Here is a 20,425-nt window from a genome sequence, read left to right as displayed (position 1 = left end):
CAATCCAGAGGTGGCTGGGTGAAATCCCACTGATGCTCTCCTTGAGATCTTGGGCAAGTCACTTAACCCTCCATTGCCTCAGGTACAAACTTAGATTGTGAGCCCTTCTGGGACAAAGAAATATCCAGAATACCTGAATGTAACTCACCTTGAGCTACAGCTGAAAAAGGTGTGAGCAAAATCCAAATAAATAAATAAAATATGCTGAGCTGCCTACAGGAATATAATGGATGTCTCAGCAGTTACCACCAGCTGATTTCTACCGCGAGCTAGTAGAGGAGTGTGGTAGCCGTGTTGGTCAGCATTTTACAGGACCAGGACACTGTACCAGTGACTTCACAGTGAGAATACTGAAAGGTAACTTTAAAACCATACAAGAACGTAAGACCTTTGAAGTCAGAATGATTGAATATTTTAACACCCAACAGAAAGGACTTAACAAGGATCAGGGGTTCCTAGCCCATTATAAACCATAAAGCTGTATGTCTCTGTTGATCACCCTCCCCTCACCTATCCACACCCATCCTGTTAGAATATCAATGATATGCTTTGATGTCCCCATGCATACCTCCGACCCACCCCCATCCTCCCACCCTGTCAGACTGTCATAGTAATGCTTGAATGTTTTCACTTATATACACTGTCAGCTAGCACATTTGCTTATTTCCGATCTGACGAAGAAGGGCAACCTTCGAAAGCTAATCAAGAAATGTATTAAGTTATGTCCAATAAAAAAGGTATCATCTTATTTTCTTTTCCATGTTTTATTTTGATTTCTATTGATACCGTGAGCTAAAAATCGGTACCGCAGCTTAGTAAAAGAACCCCTAAGGAAGTAGAAATTAGGTCTTACCTGCTACTTTTCTTTCTTTTAATCCAACTAGATCAATCCAGAGGTCCTCCCTGCCAATGTTCTATAATAATGGTTTTACTGTTTTTGTTTGAATCTTGTCCTTTCAAAATAGCTTCTCATGTTTAACAATTGATCTAGTTCCATTTTTAATTAGATACTTAAAATTGTGTAAATGAATCATTGCAAGTCATCTTAAAGAAAGGAAAGCTATACACTCCTGTGCAAAACACTGAACAGCTAAGGTTTATTTTTTATTTTTGTTACATTTGTACCCCGCGCTTTCCCACTCATGGCAGGCTCAATGCGGCTTACATATTGTATATAGGAAGTTATTTGTACCTGGGGCAATGGAAGGTTAGGGTTAAGCAGTGCCGTAGCGAGGGCGGCTGACCCTCCCCCCCCCCCGCGCACTTACCACTACCATAGAAAACAGGGCGGGCGGGCGGGCCATTCCGCCCTGGGTGCATGCTGATGGGGGGGGGGGGGGGTGTCGGCTCCGCTGGTTCCCTGCTCTCTCTGCCCCGGAACAGGAAGTAACCTGTTCCGGGGCAGAGAGAGCAGGGAACCAGCGGAGCAGACCCCCCCCCCCCCCCCCCCATCGGCATGCACCCAGGGCGGATCGCCCCCCCCCCCCCCCCCCCGGGGTTAAGTGACTTGCCCAGTCAGAAAGAGCTGCCTGTGCCTGAAGTGGGAATCAAACTCAGTTCCCCAGGACCAAAGTCCTCTACCCTAACCACGGGGCCACTCCTCCACTTATCTAGTTTACTTTGAATAAAGAAAATTAGCAGGTAAGACCTAATTTTTTCCCATAATGCCTTTAGAATTGTAATTTCAGACAGCACAATGTGAAAAAAAGCACAAAGGTGTGAAGAGATTTGCACATACTGGATGTACAGGGTATAAAAAGTGCATTCAGAGAAGATATTCATTCAGCACCTCTACTACAAGCCTGTATGTTTTCACATACACACCTACAAATAAGGGTGTGTAGGGGTTAGACCCCTGCCTATATAGCTGTAATAGGCCTGCAGGGAAAATCATGCGTTTGCTCTGAAGAATATCGGTCATGCAATAACAAAAATATTTATTGTGTTTCTCTGAGCATCCTAGTTTGTTCAGTGCCTAAGTGTCACATTCTAACTACACTGTATTTTTTTTTTTTTTTTTAAACCTTTGGCTGCTACTTGCTCTTAAATTAATTAACGTTTATAATTATTGGTCTGTTTTATTGCTTGTCATTATTGTTCAGGAGCCAGAACTTAGATCTGCCTACAGGGGATCGTAAGTAGACAGATTCTGAGTGCTAACCAAAAATATTCCATTACACTCTTTCCTGTTCCTCATTGCACTGTTCTCCATTCGGAGGTAGTAGAACCGTAATCCACAAAGTGTCCCCATGTGTTCACTCTTCTAATGTGGTATCTTATCTACTGTCCTTTCAGGTCCTGCACTCTAATGTACAAGTAATTTATCTATATATTCACTAAGACCAGCTGCTCTGCAGTTTGGCCTCTGGCCCCTGCAGGGTCCCTGCCAAATGTTCTATTGCTACTTATGGTACCATAAAATCAGATCCTTAGCAGTAAAATGAACCAGACTAGCAGACCCTGAAAGTGTCTTCAGGTACATTTTTTTAAAAACTTTTATTGACAACCCAGACTGGTTGTTAAGAGTGCCAAAAACAAACAGACTTATTATTCCATACTCAGCAGAGCTTTATGGGTCAGGGAGCTGGAGGTTGCTATTTCATAACAAGCTCCTTAATCAGTGCATTTTGTTCAGGAAAAGACAGAGGCAGTGAAGATATTACAAATAACCCTGCTGCACCGTACAGCAGCTAAACCACATCATCACTGAACTGCAGAACCTAAGGAAAATGCAGAGAGGACCATTCATTTCTGCTGAGATGACACCGAGATGCAGCTCCAGCCCTTGACACCATGAAGGCAGCATAGCTACAACCATCTCCATTTGGACAGAATAGAGCAGGCACAAATTATATAACACATTTTACACTTCCAGACAAACACAAGATATTAAAGGCGTCTTGGGATCAAATACTTGAAGGGGAAAACCCTCACTAGAGGAGAATTTTGGTCCCATAGCAAATATCTTGCTGCATTTGGTCCATCATGGAAGGTTTGCTTTGTGAGAACACTGATGAATACAGAAAATCTGAGCAAAACAATGGAAGAGAAAAGACCAGAGGTAGCTCCTCTCTAACCTTGAGGTAAAGAGAATATTGAGGCCTCAAACTAGTCAGAAACACTCATTCCTCTGGGCCTTCTGTTCTGCTTAAGACTATCCCCAACTCAAGGCTGGCTAACACAGGTCCAGAACCAGTTCCTGCTCTGCTTTGGCATCACTTTTCTCCCGTTTCAAAGCATGAACTGGCTCTAGCTACCCAAATAAATCTCGGACGCATGTGCATAGGAAGGAGGCTGCCAAAGGACTGAAATCGCACAAGTCCTGTGCCACACCTATTTCCAGCACATTTGTAACTATTCTTTTTGCAAGGTCAAATGTGCACCAATCAGTGCAGCAGTTTCTTTAGTTAGATAAATTCCTTTCCTCCACCCTCCGCCTTTTAGTTTCCTATCCCATTTATGGGTTGCTCCTTTTTTACTACCTTGCCTATGACATATTTCATTCTTGCATATATTAGAGATACATTTTCACAACAACAACCCAATACAGGGGCAAAATGAATTTGCTTTGCTTACACATAAATATGGCTCTGACAGGGAATTCTAAGTCCCACCTACCCCCCCCCCCCCCCCCCAACAAAACAACATTTCTATTGCACTGCAGGTTGCATGGTTCAAGGAGGACCTTAGGGCCACACTGATGTGCATTTGAATAAATACAAGTCCTAGAAAACCCTTCATCTGTCAAGATGCATTTGCAGCAAATCCCTGGCCTCTACCTGCAGATTTACATCCTTGAATACTCGGTTACTGCTCAAGGAAAATGCCTCTGGCAACTCAAAATATATATATATATATTTTATCCTCATGATACAGTCCAACAAGCTACTGGACTGCGACGAAAGAAAAGCGATCCAAAATCATGAAAAATTATACAGTATGGAGATAAAGGCATCACACAGCTGTCGTACTGCACATTGTATTCTTTTCTAGTCACATAGATTCTTTGAACCTGAAACATTGCAAGGACAGTGGGAGAAAACCCATATATGTGTAGAAATGCAACCACATACATGACAACATACACACACATCCCCTGCAAAACATGTGCTCACTCAAACTAAAGGTTCGCTGAGGCTAAGGCACGTTAAGTCTGACTTTTTAAACACCCAGCAAAATCAGGCCTTTTTCTAACTAACAGGAAGGGAAATAGTGACCAGACTAAAGATTAATCAAAGTGATAGCAGAAGGCAATGGTACATAAATATGTACAAAATCCACACCACCAATACAGCATGTACACTGGCAAAATGCAGTGAACACATGCAGAGAGGGGTGTGGGTGTGTGTATATATATATACATACATATATGTATATACACACACTCAAGAGATGCAGAGGAACAGATGCTACACCTGAACATGTATGATAATGCTGCAGCTCGCACCAGAATGGAAGCACAGGCCCAGAGGAAGGAGACAGAGCGGGCTCTTCATAACAGAAGATGGCCCTGAAGAAAGAGACCTGTTGTGATGTGAGCTGACAATGGAAGGGGGTAGGAAGAGAGAGCTGCTGTGTATATGAGCAGTCTGGAGAGGCCACTGGCAGTGCTGGGCTGTAGGCACTTGGGTTGGCTGTTGAGGTTCCTAGCTGTGCTCAGAGTCCAGGGCTACAGTTCCTGTTGCTCTTCTCACACCTAAGGCTCCTTGGCTTAAAATCTGCAGGATAATTCTGTTCTCTTTTCTGACCAGCTGGGGATGGGGATAGCAGCCTCTAGTTAGCTTTGAGTTTCCCGTTCCTTGCTATACCATTCTCAACATGGATGCTGCCATTCGTAACATGCTTGTTCTTGCGTGAAAAGCCCCCCTCGACAGGCTGCTCCCTGCTCTTGGGTAACCGTCTGCCCTTGGTGTAGGCTTGGTACCAGAAGTTGGAGAACAGGATGAAGAAGACGGTACCATAGATCCAGATCAGGTGAATGAAGATGGGGAACTGGTAGCCACAGCTAGGCATGAAGTAATACTGAGACACGTGTATAGCTATGAGCACAAACTGGACCTGTAAAACAGCAGAAGAGGAAGAAACGTCATTCTATTTGGAGTAGATTAGATTTCATAATTTGATATACCGTTAAAAATACATCGGTACCTAAGCAGAGTATATAATTAAAATACATTAAACAAAACTTCAATAATACACTTATAAATAATAATACATTTCTAAAAATGAATACAACTTTTCCAAATGATCAATCTGACCAAAATTCAGTAAAAATGATAGTGCTCTTATAATCCTTTAATATTTATAATATTGCTGAACAGTAAGGTCTTCAAGACTGTACGAAAAGCAAGATAAGACATTTCCTGAAGACCGACCATCCATCCATGAATTTCATAAGAATAGTCCAAGAGAAGAAAAAGCATGCTTCCTGGTAGAAGACAACTTTATAATGTCAAGACCTGGCAACTGAAGCTGTCCTTTTTCAGAAGAACGTAATTCTCTGAAATGGTGAATAACTACATATTTTGGGGGGAAAGATACACCAAGCAATTCAGATACAAAGCTTTAAATACAAAACACATCACCTTAAACTCAATGACACCGACAGTACCTGAATATATGTAAACCGCTTTGAATGTAGTTGCAAAAACCTCAGAAAGGCGGTATATCAAGTCCAATTTGCCTTTGCTGGAGCCTATCAACAATGAATTACAGTAATCTAACCTACTAGTAAGAAAGCATGTACTAATTTTAACAAATTATCTGCGATTTATGTTTCAACAATTTTTTATTGATGAGGTCACATGGTATACAATTCCATCTCAGTCAATATAAATAGTATAACAGCAAAGTCTAGTACACATTACTAAACCTGAAACGTCCATCATCAATGTTTTCCAAACTTTTCTCCCCTATCCCTTCCTTCTTGTCTTTTCCTATATCTATAATGTGTACATGTATAATTACTGTGCAGTTGCATAACTATTAACAATAAACTTTTATATGAAACTCCAATATTTATTACTCATGTTTTACTCAGTGTATTATCCCAACAGTATTTACTGGTGGGTCCTCGATGTGCTCCTTCAAAGGATTGTTCTCCTATCTAATAATACACATGTCCCTGTATTATGCATTGAACATTACCCTTCCCACTCCTATACCCCCCTCCCCCTCTACTCGCATAAAATGTTCTCTACACATCATGGTTAGTTACCTCTACCTCTGCACATGCTATTCCTACCAGAGTGTAAAATATTGGTCTTGCTTCTTTTGGCACTGTGCTCCTCTTATAATAGGGGCAGATTATTGAGCACTGCGCTTCTCGCTTTATGTGAGATACTGTGTAAATATCTGTTCCAAATGGAAATAAAGGCTTTTCTTTTCTTTGGGGTGCCACGTGCTGCTCTAGCCTCCCATAACATCAACTCATGAAATTTATTCCTTCAAAACCAGATGGTGGGTGGTTCCTCTTGCATCCAATGCCTCAGTATACATTTTTTCCCCACTGCGTATGCCTTACCCAGTAATAGATCCATGTTCTTGTCTGATAGCTCATAGGCCCCCCTTTTGTTTAATAACACCCCTCTCCACGAGGGAATTAGTCTGTGGCCTATGAGAGTCTCAAGGTAATTATGGATCCTTTTCCAGAATATTTTCACTTTGATACAACTCCAAAATGCATGCAGAAGTGTATTTCTCCCTCGTCTACACTTTACACACTGAGCATCCGGTGCACAGCCCGCTCTTGCTGCCTGTGTTTGTGCCATGTATCCCCTATGTAATAGCCTATACTGGCTCTCCTGTAGCTCTGCCCCGCTAACTTGCCTGGGGATATCTTTTATCAATTTTGCAAATTATCTGCGATTTAAAAGACCATCTATACAAACTCACATTTCACACAGGTTTTTGCACCTGAAGGGAGGGAGAGATTACATATAACGGTGCTCCCCAAACTTATCCTTGTGATGCCACAGCTGGTTGGGTTTTTAGGATATCCACAATTAATATGCATTATGTTTTATAGTATTTTATATTACATTGTAAACCATTCTGACTTACTTTTGTAATAAGTGATGGTCTAGTAAATGAATAAACGATTAGAAATCTGTATACATTAGAGATCTATTATAAGCCGGTTTATCTCAAGCTCTACCTCAAATGCTGTATATATTACTCAATACAGAAGATGTGAACCAGGGTTCTAATATTGAGCATCTTTCCCATCTCCCCAAGACAAGAATCACCTCACATATGCATCACATCAAACGCCACAAAGCAAAAGTGGTACCTCTGGGGGACAGCATTTTTCAGAACCTGGGTAATGCATCAGCGACATTATGGTCAAAATACTAAGAGGTAATTAACAAGGATCTGGGTTTCCTATGACACCATCAAACATATAAATGGCAAGTGACTGACTCACCTGCAAATGCGCAGTAGAGACTTCCCTCTCTGTCCTGCCCTCGTGTTGACGTGATGACGTCAGAGGGCGGAACAGAGAGGGAAACCGAGTCGGACGCTGCTGCTGGAGTCTGGAAATGAACATCGCGCGCACCAACCTCCACCTTCCCCCCCATCCCCGCCGCCGCTCCCGCCCCCCTCCGCATCGGGCCCCCTGCACTGACCTGACAGTGTCTCTCACCTCCGTGTGGAAGCGCTGCAGGCAGCAGTAGAGTGATCTGCTGCTGCCTGCAGCGCTTCCACACGGAGGTGAGAGGCGCTGTCAGGTCAGTGCAGGGGGCCCGGCCCGGAGGGGGGAGGGAGTGGCGGCGAGGTGGGTAGCTGGAAATCTCGCCCGTTTTAACGGGCTTAATGGCTAGTAAACCATAAAATGATATTTCTGATTATTCATCCACTTTTCCTTGTTTCTCACTCCTCTTCCACCCTGAACCCCAATCTTTCCCTTAAGACTTTCATGGAACTATTTTATGTTTCACTTATATACTTTATACTGTGATCTCTTGCACTGAGCTGAAGGCTGAGCCATTAAAAGCGTAATTAAAAAAAAAAAAAGAGGTATTACCTTATTTTCCTCTCTTTTGCTTTATTCCTATTTATTAGATCTCAAGCATCATCAATGTGATTATCCTGAAATCCAGACTGGCTGCAGACCGCTAGAGCAGCTTTTGAAAATCTATAGTACAGTGTTTCTGAACTTACACAGGTCAATGCCCTGACTGGGATTTGACACTTACCAGCAACAAATCAAGGCAAATATTAGCACCAAGTACCTGCCCAGAAATGTGTTGAAAAGAACCAAAGGAACAAATTCCCTATAGCACACCGCTGGTAATCCCCTTTCCTCAGTAGTCTTTGTTGCCTCCCATTCAACCAGTTTCTAACTCATCGGTCAAGAAGTTAGGACACTACTTCTCAACCCTCTCCTAGAGGCACAACTAGCCAGTCAGGTTTTCAGGATTATTATAATGAATATGAATGAGATGCATTTTAAGTAAACCACTTGCATATTCATTTTTAAAATCCTGGAAACCTAGGTGGCCCTCCAGGAGAGGATTAAGGGTCTTTGGTTGTGCTACAGACAGGCAGTATATTAAATCCATTACCCCATACCAAGGGTCTCAGTTTATTTAAAAGGTCAGAGCTATTCTCTACCTTCATCTCCCCCTCTGTTCCCGCCCGTAACCTCCGCTCACAGGACAAATCCCTCCTTTCAGTTCCCTTCTCCACCACTGCCAACTCCAGGCTCCGCTCATTCTGCCTTGCCTCACCCTATGCTTGGAACAATCTTCCTTAACCCCTACGCCAAGCCCCCTCCATCTTCAAATCTCTACTTAAAACTCACCTCTTCAAGGCTGCTTTCAGCACCTAACCTTTCGTGAAATATAGTATGCCCTATCAGACGGACTCTACACTTGTCTTTAGATTGTTTAGATCGTCTTTAGATTGTACATCTGTCTTTTAGATTGTAAGCTCCTTGAGCAGGGACTGTCCTTCCATGTTAAATTGTACAGCGCTGCGTAACCCTAGTAGCACTTTAGAAATGTTAAGTAGTAGTAGTATTCAATTTGGAAAAGCAGCACCACGAGTGGAGATACAACATCTATAAAATCATAAATGGGGTGGGACAGTTCTTTACTATTCCATATAGTGTGAAGACTAAGACACTCAATGAAGCCAATAGGTAACCCATTGAAAACAAATGGCAGAAACACTAGATTTTGATGGGTTGAAGATCTGGGACTATATGGAATACCATCTGCTCGATTTTCAAAGAACTGTTGACATCATCAATTTACATAGTGGTGTGATGAAAAAAGTCCAGGCATCAGTACTGAATTTCCAGTTTGCACCGCTGGCTATGGGTTACTGCATAAAGACAGAATTGACCTGACCGAAGTGCTGAGTATCGGTGCTCAACTGGCCAAGTGCTGACTCCGCCCCCAGAACATCCCCAAAATAGCCAATTTTCACTTCAGCAGCCACAACTCAATTAAGTGCAGCTGAAAATTAGTGGTTACCCCAAACAGGTGATTTAACCAGCCAGGAGACATTTCTAGATGGTTAAATCACTTTGAAAATCAACCCCTATGTGGGCACTTTCCAGTTTTTTTTTTAAATGCATATATTCATATTTTTTATTTTTGTTTTTACAGTGTATATCACCACGTAAACATTTTAATTTTATTCTCATTATTTTTTATTAATCAACTTGCATTTGAAAACAATGAATAGAAGATGAAACTTTTACAAGCAAAAAGTTAAAGACATCCAAGTGTGTCTACTGATCATAAAAAGAACCTACAAAACTATAACCCACACGTTACTGAAAAACATCTTCATAAATAAAGCAAAAAATAAAATCTAAACACAAGACAAAATAAACCTAGGAAGCGTGGGAATGTCGCACTCCACCACCAAAATAAAAGCTGCAAAGAAAATTTAACATAAAATAATATCCTATACCATACCAGTTCTCACAATTCCTCAATCATTAAAACTTAAATAAAAAATAAAATGGAAATTAAAGGGACTTCTCTCACATTCCGGGGAGCCTCTAACAAATGTATATCAGAAACTATTTCTCCCTTGGGCAGACTACACTGATCATTTGCTTGATTCCTCTGATGTTAGCTCTATTACATACTGGGAGGTGTCTAAGAAGTGGAAGAGTGGCCTAGTGGTTAGAGCACCGGTCTTGAAATCCAGAGGTGGCCGGTTCAAATCCCGCTGCTGCTCCTTGTGATCTTAGGCATGTCTGTCACTTAACCCTCCATTGCCTCAGGTACAAACTTAGATTGTGAGCCCTCCTGGGACAGAGAAACTTGAGCTACTACTGAAAAAGGTGTGAGCAAATCTAAATAAATAAGATAGTTATGATGGGACATATTGCCTACACTAAAAGCAGGTAGGGAGGCGGAGATTCTCCGCTTGTCAGCTGAACTTAGCTCCTTGCGACAGGTGCATCCGTCCCATTTAGATGAAGATATCACACACCAGCTCACCATGATTAGGAAACAGCTTGATGCTCTACTGAATGAAAGGACCACTCAGGATCTCTATTTCTATCGCCACCACCGTCACAGATGGGGCGGAAAGCAGGTAATCTCCTAGCTAATCTAGTATGCCCCTGTAGGAAGAAGCAGGTGATTCTGTCCATTAGGGATGGTCAGGGGAGATACTACACTGATGAGGCCCAGCTACGGGACCAGTTTCTCAAGTTTTATGAGACCCTGTAAACCAAGCAGCTGAGGTAGACCGGGATAAGGTTTTACATAATCATCCTTCGCCTTCCCTTTCCATGGACCAACTACATGCCTTGAATGCCCCTCGTAGTGAAGCTGAAATCCATTTGGATATAAAGCTTCTGAAGCTGGCGAAAGCTCCCAGACCCAACGGTTTTGGCCCAGATTATTATAATAAACTTTTGGGGGATTTGGTAGCTGCACCACTTTGCTGGATGTTTAATAAATTTGAAGGATTGGGGGAGAGAAAACGGCCTAATCTAGCACATATTCTCTTGCTCCCAAAACCAAGCAAAGACCCTAAACAGGTGGGGTCATCCCGACCTATTTAATCAGGATGCTAAACTGCTTGCAGCTATTATGGTGTGGAGGCGGAATTGATACCGCAACTCAACTTACCTCATGCTGATCAGGCTTGGGTTTGTCCTGGGGCTCTATGCCTCCATGAATCTGATCAAGGCCTTGGTTGCTAGCTATGAGCACAGGGGTCATAGTGGGCCTCGATATGGAAAAGGCATTTGATAGTATTTCCTGGGAGTATTTGTTTGGGGTGTTAGGCAGGTACATATCTGAGGGACACTTTCTTTCCTGGGTGAATTCCTTGTGTACCTGTCCGCAGGCCCAACTATCAGTCAATGGAGTGCTCAAGACCAGCTTTGATCTTCAGAGGGGCACTCGTCAGGGGTGCCCCTTATCCCCCATACTTTTTCTTTGGCCATTCAACGTTTAGGTGTTGCCTTGTGGTTAGTTCAGGAATATGGGAGCATTTTAGGGCTTAACATGAATTGTGATTAGTCTGAGATGTTGCTGCTGGTGGGAAGTAGAGTGGAACCATGGCATGCTGATGTACATACTTCCTCGGTGAAAAAACCCATTCTCTACTTAGGTATCTATTTAAGCACCAATCAGCACGCTATGTAAAGAGTAATATTTACCCTATAGAGGAGATCAAACAACTGTGCTGTACATGGAAGGACCTTCCTTTATCTCTGACAGACACAGTGGCTCTCGTTAAGATGGTTCTCTTGCCCAAGCTCCTGTACCCCTTACAGACTATTACAATCTGGCTGTCCCATAAGGATGAGGGCGTATTCAGAAGTATTACATGTTCTTTTATCTAGCGAGGTAAGAGGGCTTGTGCAGCTTACCTGACTCTGGATAAAGGGCAGGAGGGTTTGAACAGTCCTGACAATCGCCCTTGTAATTCTGCAGCACTGCTACGGTTGATCTCGGAGGTGGTCACGGGGCACTCGATATTTACCCCGCAGGGGTGGTTGGAGAGCTGGACTGCTCCACTTTCTTTCAGTAATATGTTACATATGAAACCTACTTTTTTTGAATGCTTTATTTATTCAAAGATAAGATAGTAAGTACAATTCAATAATCAGTAAAATACCAAACAGAACAGATCCGATATAAGCTTACCAAAGAAGTACAACATAACAAAATTTCCCATTCCCCAAACATTATACAACAACCACTGTGAGTCACAGTCATAAGTTGCTTATATAAAATCCATTAAAGAGAGGTGTAGTAAAAAGAAAAAAGCGTATATGGGAGTATAACTAAAAAGAGGGACCAGCTGGTCTCCAGACCAGATAAAGGTCCCAACCCTTATGGTAAGTCGACTGTATTTATAAGCCGTGAGTTGGGACATCAGGCAGTAATAATCCACTTAAAAAAAAAAGAGTCTCAAATGGTGAATAGAAACTTGTTTTCAAAGTTATGCCAATACTGTCTTGGCCGCTGTGAAAAAATCTGTCACCAGAAAATGGACTTCCCGCGGGGTACCTGCAACCCTATGATGCAGCATATAGTCAGCACAAAGTGGGTAATCAACCAGAAGGAAAGTGTTGAGTTCCTGAAGCAACACTGTCCAAAAGGCTTGCACCACTGGGCAGGTCCACCAAATGTGGAAGAAGGAACCCTTCTCATCACAATTACGCCAACAGAGTGGCGAGCCAGTTTTGCAGATCCAAAATAGTCTCACTGGAGTATAATGCCATTGGTAGAAGATTTTAAAACCATTTTCAATGGAGACCTCAAACAGATATTAAAACACTTTCTCCCATTGTTTAGGATCATAAGTACCAGACAAAAATGTTTCCCATTTAGCAATATATTTGTGGACTGGAGTATCATCTTTCAATAAAGCTTTATTGAGCCAAGAGATCCCTCCCTTCCCAGTGCCTGAATTCAGTGCTAATTCTACAGATGATTCCGCCAAGGTGAGGTCATCCCTGGCCCTGCGTAGTATGAAATCTTTAAGTGGCCTATAATGAAAGAAATCAGAGTGGGGTAAACCATCTTCATGTTGGAGATCAGAGAAAGGGATCAGAGCACCTTCCTACCTACCAAATCTGTCCCAGGATTTGCAGGGATCGGGCAGCCCATTGTTTATAAACCTTGTCAGACCAGGGGAGAATCAGAAGGCATACTGAATAGGCGTATAGATGTGATACTGTCGAAAACGCACCTTAATCCATATTACTAAGGGAACCCTCATTAAATGGGCCAACCCAGGGACCAGGCTCCTCAAGGGGAGCAAGTCTAGTCCAAGGGTTCAAAATCTCTCGTTGCCATACAGCTATAATCTGAAACAGAGCTGGCCTGGTGATACAATTCAAAATTAGGTACCCCCATTCTACCATGTAGTTTGAGTTGATACAAAATGTGACAGCTCAATTTGGGGGGGGGGGGGGGGGGGGGGGTTCTATTCCAAAATATAGACAAATGCTTTTTTTCTGCAAGGCCCAAAAAAGGATTGTGGAATAGAGTGTGGAATGGCCATAAAGAGATAAAGCAATTTCGGGAGGACAGTCATCTTGAGAGCCACTATACGGCCCAACCAAGATATATCTGAAGACCATCCCAACAGTTCAGATCTACAAAGAGTTCCTTCAACTTAGGGGGGAAATTTACATCATAGATCGTACTGATAGAGCTGATCAGCCGAACCCCAGATACTTGAGGTATCCGGGGGCCCAGTGAAAGTGGACAGAACTTTGCAAAGGTTGACTGTCGTCAGGTGTGTATGAAACCTACTTCTAATGCACGGTTTGCTTCTCACCTTCAATTTTTGTGGCCAGTGTAAATGGCTTGGAGGTGGTGGAGGAAGGCACAGAATAAAGGTGGCAGCAGCGTCTCCTTTGTTACAATTTCAGGGCAATGTGGACTCTCCCTCGGGTCTGGAAGCTATGTCCTTTAAATTGGACTAGGAGGGGTTGTGGGTCCTTAGGCCAACTAATGGATCTGGGGGAGGGCCCCTTCCCCTCTTTCACAGAAATGCAGGAGCAATGGCATCTTGTACAAAAACATCTTTATCCCTACATGATAGAGGTATATAAAATAATGAGTGGAGTGGAACAGGTGGTTGTGAAGTGTCTGTTCATGCTTTCCAAAAATACTAGAACTAGGGGGCATGCGATGAAACTACAGTGTAGTAAATTTAAAACAAATCGGAGAAACTTTTTCTTCACCCAACGCATAATTAAACTCTGGAATTCGTTGCTGGAGAACGTAGCGAAGGCGGTTAACTTAGCAGAGTTTAAAAAGGGGTTAGACGGTTTCCTAAAGGACAAGTCCATAGACCGCTACTAAATGGACTTGGGAAAAATCCACAATTTCGGGAATAACTTGTATAAAATGTTTGTATGTTTGGGTAGCTTGCCAGGTGCCCTTGACCTGGATTGGCCGCTGTCAGGGACAGGATGCTGGGCTTGATGGACCTTTGGTCTTTCCCAGTATGGCATTACTTATGTACTTTCAGGCTAGACATTATTGGAGCACGTTACAGGGGCATTATGGTATTTGTATGGCAGTGGGGGAGACTGGATCTCTATCTCACGAAGATACCATTTAGTTTAGGTTAGATTAGGCAGGCAGCGTTCAGGGGAATGGTCAGGTTCAGGCAGGAAACGTTTAGGAGAATGGTCAGGCAGGCAGCATAGCAAAAAGTAATCAAACGCACCAGTGCTACTTACATAAAAGTAGCCAAGGCCCTGAACACCGATACAGCTCTTCCCTAAAAGGTGAGGGTATCTGATGTCAGCGGGGTCGTGCCCTCACCCGGGAAGTCCGCAGCAAGGAGGAGCCAAGCGTAGCACTGTGGCAGCCAAGCACGCTGCCACGTGTGACTCCGGAAGCAACTACTTGCAGAGGAGGAGAAGCCAAGCATTGCGGTGGCCACCTGCGAAGGACCCAGTTCCAAGTGCCACTAGTGCCGCAGCGGCCACAGATGGCTGAGGGGAAGCCACTGCTTGCCCTGGGATTGGTAGCATGGAATGATGCTATTAACTGGGTTTCTGCCAGTTACCTGTAACCTAGATTGACCACTGTTGGAAGCAGGATACTGGGCTAGATGGACCATTCATCTGACCCAGTATGGCTATTCTTATGTTATTATGTAGGTATAATCCTGAACATTCAGATGGAGCTTTCTCCCCACATCCACCACAGAAAATTCCCGACACATATCTCGGAGACAGAACCCATGTTCCATTGACCTGTTCGATTCACTGATCTATCCAGAGGACCATCTAAACCCAAGTTAATGTCTCCCCAAGCAAGATAGGCAGTGTAGTCCACCCTCTAAGGTGTTGAAGGGTCTCACTTAAGAACTACAAATTGACCCTTGTTTTGGTGCATATACTGTTGCAATACAGATATGTTTTTTCTCCCACCCGAGCCTCAATTGCCAATGCCCTTTCCTTCATATCTCATTATACCCTCTGGACTTCTGCCACAGTATTTTTTCATATTCCAATCGCCACCCCTGCACTATTGGAGAAGCCTCCTGATGAAAATAGTTCCCCTGCCCATGAGGTCCTCAATTTACAAAAGTCAGTTTTACCCAAACGAGTTTCTTGAATCAAGTAAATTGCCGCCCCTAATTTATTCCATTCAATAAGCATTTTTTGCCGTTTTGCAGGTGTTTGTACCCCCTGGACAGTATATCAACTCACTTGAGGACATCATTAAATGAGTAAGAAATTGTAGAGTATCACCCAGTACCCAGCTCACTAAAGGACAAAAATAAATTGCACATTGTTTCCACAAGACAGTGACATTCGCATCACATTTACCTCAGGTTGTAAGAGGTTTACATCAAAGAAAACCCAAGACAACTGCTAACAAGAATAGTTTTTAAATTCTTCTTAAAAATCCTTCCATAGCTTTTGCGCTTGCACAGCCAAAAGTGTGTTAAACACTCTCAGTCTTGTTATAACCTTAATAGAGAGTGAAGCAAAACAAGAAAAAATTACAGCAAGATCTAACTCTCTTGTTCAGCTGAGAAATCCTATACCTGTGTCCCATCCAGTAGCGACGCCTGTAGGAGTGTGCCATTAAACCACAAGATCTTGCCCTAGATTTGTTAAAAAGGGCTTCCTTGTTGGGTAGTCGCTATAGGGGGCTGTGGAGTCCCCTCTGAATGTGCCAGAAAATTACAAACGTGGGATCACCACTGTTGGCCTCTACTTTCGGTTGCTTCAGAGTGCCAACCTATATCCATAGGGCCATAGCAAAAAATGAAATTAGAGTCAGCATCTGTCTTCAGGAAGAGATTCCTGGAGCACAGCCCATGTACAAAACAAGACCAGTCCTTGTAGAGCTCCAACGATACCATCAAAAAGAAATAAATATTGTAAAGACTTAAGAATCTAGCCAAGTAGAGCATTGCCAGTCGTATATCATGGGAGTATAACTGTATCTTCATCTCTCTATATTGCTGGCGCCTCTTGTCCAAATTTGCACTGTAGTCTCAGAATATCCAAATTTGAGCCTCCTTTTCTCAATCTCTGTAGGATCAGCTCTTTGTCTTTAAAATTTAGGATCTTGGCTGGTACAGGTTTAGGGAATGCACCTGGGTGCCTCAGGACTCTATAAGCCCCCTCTCCCCTCCCCAGAGAGCAGTGGCGTAAAAAACAGGCCCTGAAATAGCTACTCCACAAAACAGGGACTTATTTTCTGCACCTTCAGGCATGTCAGGGTTTCTTAAAGTGCTTCACCTCGACCTGTTTTCTAAATTGTGAATTTTGTCCAGCAGTTTTTGTATTTATTTATGTATTTATTGCCTTTTTGAAGGAATTCACTGAAGGCAGTAAGAATAGATCAAACATGAGCAATAGGCAATCACAGCAGGAATAACAATATCAAGTATGGCATAGTATACTTCTCACAATGTCAATACGTAATAGAACATTTTAATTGATAGTGAAGGGTGAAATGAAGATACAACATACAGCTAGGTAGGAGAGTAAGAAGAGCTAGAAAGTAAGGCGACTCATTTAAAGAAAGTAGCACATGAGGTCAGAGAGATGGTAAAATATTATCTCGGATAGGGTAGGAGTGGATAAACATGTCCTGCTGTAGTATAAGCAGCCCGGGTCACTCCTTGTGTATGTGAGTGAGACTAATGAGTTGGTTACTTCTTCCATTAAAGACCTGGTTGAAGAGCCAAGTTTTCACCTGCTTCCTGAAGTAGAGGTAGTCTTGTGTTAAGTGGAGTCTTACAGGCAGTGCATTCCAGAGTGTGGGGGCTACTCTGGAGAAGGCTCGCTTCTGGGTATCACTGTGTAATGTCTTTTGGAGAGGGTGTGATTAGTGACAGGCCTTGAGAGGACCTTTAAGTCCTTGGAGGTGTGTGGAGGATCATCCTATTCTTCAGGTATTCAGGGCCATTTCCTTTCAAGGAGTTTGCATCCTGCCCTAGCAGCATCAAATAATCTCTGCTGTGGAAATCCTCTGCTCCACCCACTCAGCCATCTCCCGCAGCTTGGTTCTCACTCCCCCTCACCCCCCCAAAATCTGCCTGTATTTGAGTCAGAGTGGTCTGTACTGAAGCACTGCCTTCTCTAATGGTTGTAAGTATAATCTCTGTATTGATGATAAATTTGGGGGAGTGGCAGCAGCAGTCGCTCCAGATGCGGAGCCCAGGCTCTGTGGGGAGGATGATGTAGAGCAGCCATCTTGACTGAATACACTCTAGCAATTTGCCGCCTTGTAGATTTAAGCCATTTCTGCGGGGTCTGAGCAACTTTGACAGTCTTTTACCTCTTGTGGCATCAGGGAAGTTTTGGCTGCAGCGTAAAGTACTAATTGCCGTTCTTAAAAAGAAGTGGGTTATACAAGCAAGGCAGCTCTGGTATAGCTGAGCATCGTGTGACCCCCCAACACTAATTTTTCGAGGGTGGGGGGTACAATTTTGTTGTTACTAACAATTTCTTATACAAAGTGGATACTTGGTGCTTTCTATATAACTTTTCCCCATAATGTAAGGGTATCAGTTTTATGTAGGGAGTTAACTATATGCATTTACCTCTCCTGCTCTTATTCAATAGTGCAAAGAGGGAAAAACAACCCCTCTACACCCTCCTAAAGAGAGAAATGACAAAAGTATCAAGGAGGCAAACTCTAACATATCATTAAAAAAATACTTAAAAAAATTTTAAATTAGTGAGAAAAGACACAATGGCATCAGATGTTCGTAAGAAAAAAAAGCTGTGAGATCTCTTATAGCCTCAGTTATTTCAGATCTAAGCTTTATGGTTTGTCATCAATCACTTGCCAAGGTATCTGAATTACATTCATTCTATACTTTACTACAAATGTTACAACAACAAATAAACGAAACTGAAGCGACTACTCCATGTTAGCAACTTAATAAAAGAAAAAACCCGACACCCACAATCCTAGAACAGCAGCATTTTGGTCAGGTACCTGCAGTTGGGGGTTGTAACAGGTTAATGCTTTTCACAAAGAGAACATTCTCTCCAAAACATAAGTCATTTTTTGATGCTTCGTTGGATACGTACATCCCTGGATGATTTTAAACAAGCAAATTTATTGACCGAACGAGACTTTAAAAATAAATAAATAAATAAATAAAAAAGTCTGTTTCTGAAGTATATTTAAGAACTCACTTTGCAGACAGAGTTGCTTCTTATGGAGAAAAAAAAATCTAATTCAGATGTATAATCATTAACTTGTGTGGTCTATGGCCCAGAAATTCCAATGAAAGACCATGATCAAATATTTAAGATCACATCCATTGTTGGTTTTACTCATGAACTGATAATGTGACAATCGGGCAGACTGAATGGGCCATTCAAGTCTATCTGCTGTCATTTACTAGGTTACTATGTAATATTGGATGATAAATTCCTACTCCCCATCATACAATCAATTCTTGTGAAAATGCAGTACACCCCTGAATGTGTACAGTTCCCTCTGAGTAGGGGGCTGGCTGTACCCTCCACACATCCATCACATTAATCCTTTAATCTTTCTCTATGGGCAAAACTCCTATTCCCTCCTCCTTGATGGTCTAGTTACCAGGTTACGTCTCCCGCCCTTCGTAATCGTCTCTCTGGCTACAAACCGTTCCAAATTCTTGCTGAGCCTCCAAAAGAAGTAGGGTAAGGCAAAAAAAAAATAAAAAAAGTAACTCCCTACAGTTTTTTTGTAGTTCTTTCAGCAACCACTTTGAATTTCAATGAGAAATTGTATGTACTTAGTCATCATACTTGTGTATTACAATCAAACAACAATTACCTTACGCTATGTTGATGTTATTGACATTTTAGCATTAACACCTAGTGATTTTGTGTTAAAAATGTTCAAGCTAAAAAAAGAGTAAAACAGCCTCATTCAAATTAAATTAAACAATGTGTCAGAATTCTGCTGTTCACCCCCAGCTTTAAACATGGGACTTCAGTCGCTATTGGAAGTTCTTAACAGCCTTGTTAATCGGTTCCTATGGCAGACTGTCCCAGATCGTCTACCGACACCTTGGCCATGATTGCTATTCTAATCCAAAATGTTTTTTAAAACCTTATCTGTAAATTATCATCTTATCAAGTACAAATTATTCAAAAAGCCTATCTCACTGTGACTTAACTCTTTCTAACCCCCCCCCCCCCCCAAATAATGGTAGTTTCATAGTGCAAACATTTTTGAACGTGCGAAAATCACTGGGTGATCATGCTAAAAGTCTGTAACTTTGCCATGTTTGAAGATACTATGAGATTATCATACTGGGGCAAACAATGTCCATCAAGCCCAGTATCTCGTTTCCAATCGTGGCCTATCCAGATCACAAGTACCTGCAAGATCACAGACCAGTAAAACCGATTTTATGCTGCTTATCCTATACTTAAACAGTGGATTTTCCCAGGTCCATCTTAATAATGGCTTATGGACTTTTCTTTTAGGAAATTATCCAAACATTTTTTAAAACCCTGCTAAGCTAACCTCTTTTACTACATTCTCTGGCAACAAATTCCAGAATTTAATTACACGTTGAGTGAAGAAACTTTTCTGATTCGTTTTAAATTTACTACTTTGTAGCTTCATTGTGTGCCCCCTAGTCCTAGTATTTTTGGAAAGAGTAAACAATCGATTCACGTCTACCCGTTCCACTCCACTCAGTACTTTATAGACCTCTATTACATTCCCCCTCAGCCGTCTCTTCTCCAGGCTGAAGAGCCCTAGACTCTCTAGCTTTTCCTCATAGGGAAGTCATTCCATCCACTTCTCTGTACCTTTTATAATTCCGCTATATCTTTTTTTTGCGATGTGGTGACCAGAATTGCGTACTGGATTTGAGGTGTGGTCAAAGGCACTGTAACATTAATAACAAAGCTGTAAAATTTAATGTAAAAATTCCAAGCAGTTGCTGGGAAGCAAAAAACTAACTTTTTTTTTTACACTGTATATAC

At 42.3% G+C, this 20,425-nt stretch overlaps 1 protein-coding gene across 2 annotated transcripts in view; it reads right to left on the bottom strand.

Moving 5' to 3' along the window:
* Nucleotides 1-2,477: 2,477 nt before the first annotated feature.
* ELOVL1 (ELOVL fatty acid elongase 1) overlaps nt 2,478-20,425 on the bottom strand; it is a 146,503-nt gene continuing 128,555 nt past the window's right edge. For both annotated transcript variants that reach the window (XM_030205529.1, XM_030205530.1), the window contains exon 8: nt 2,478-5,058. In XM_030205529.1, the coding sequence (XP_030061389.1) occupies nt 4,774-5,058 (285 nt within the window). In that variant the 3' untranslated portion in view covers nt 2,478-4,773. The remainder of the gene's footprint in view (nt 5,059-20,425) is intronic.

This window comes from Microcaecilia unicolor, chromosome 6 (genome assembly GCF_901765095.1).
Source record: "Microcaecilia unicolor chromosome 6, aMicUni1.1, whole genome shotgun sequence".
Lineage (NCBI taxonomy): Eukaryota > Metazoa > Chordata > Amphibia > Gymnophiona > Siphonopidae > Microcaecilia > Microcaecilia unicolor.
Note: the sequence above shows the minus strand (reverse complement) of the source record. Positions and strands in the feature narration are given on the sequence as shown.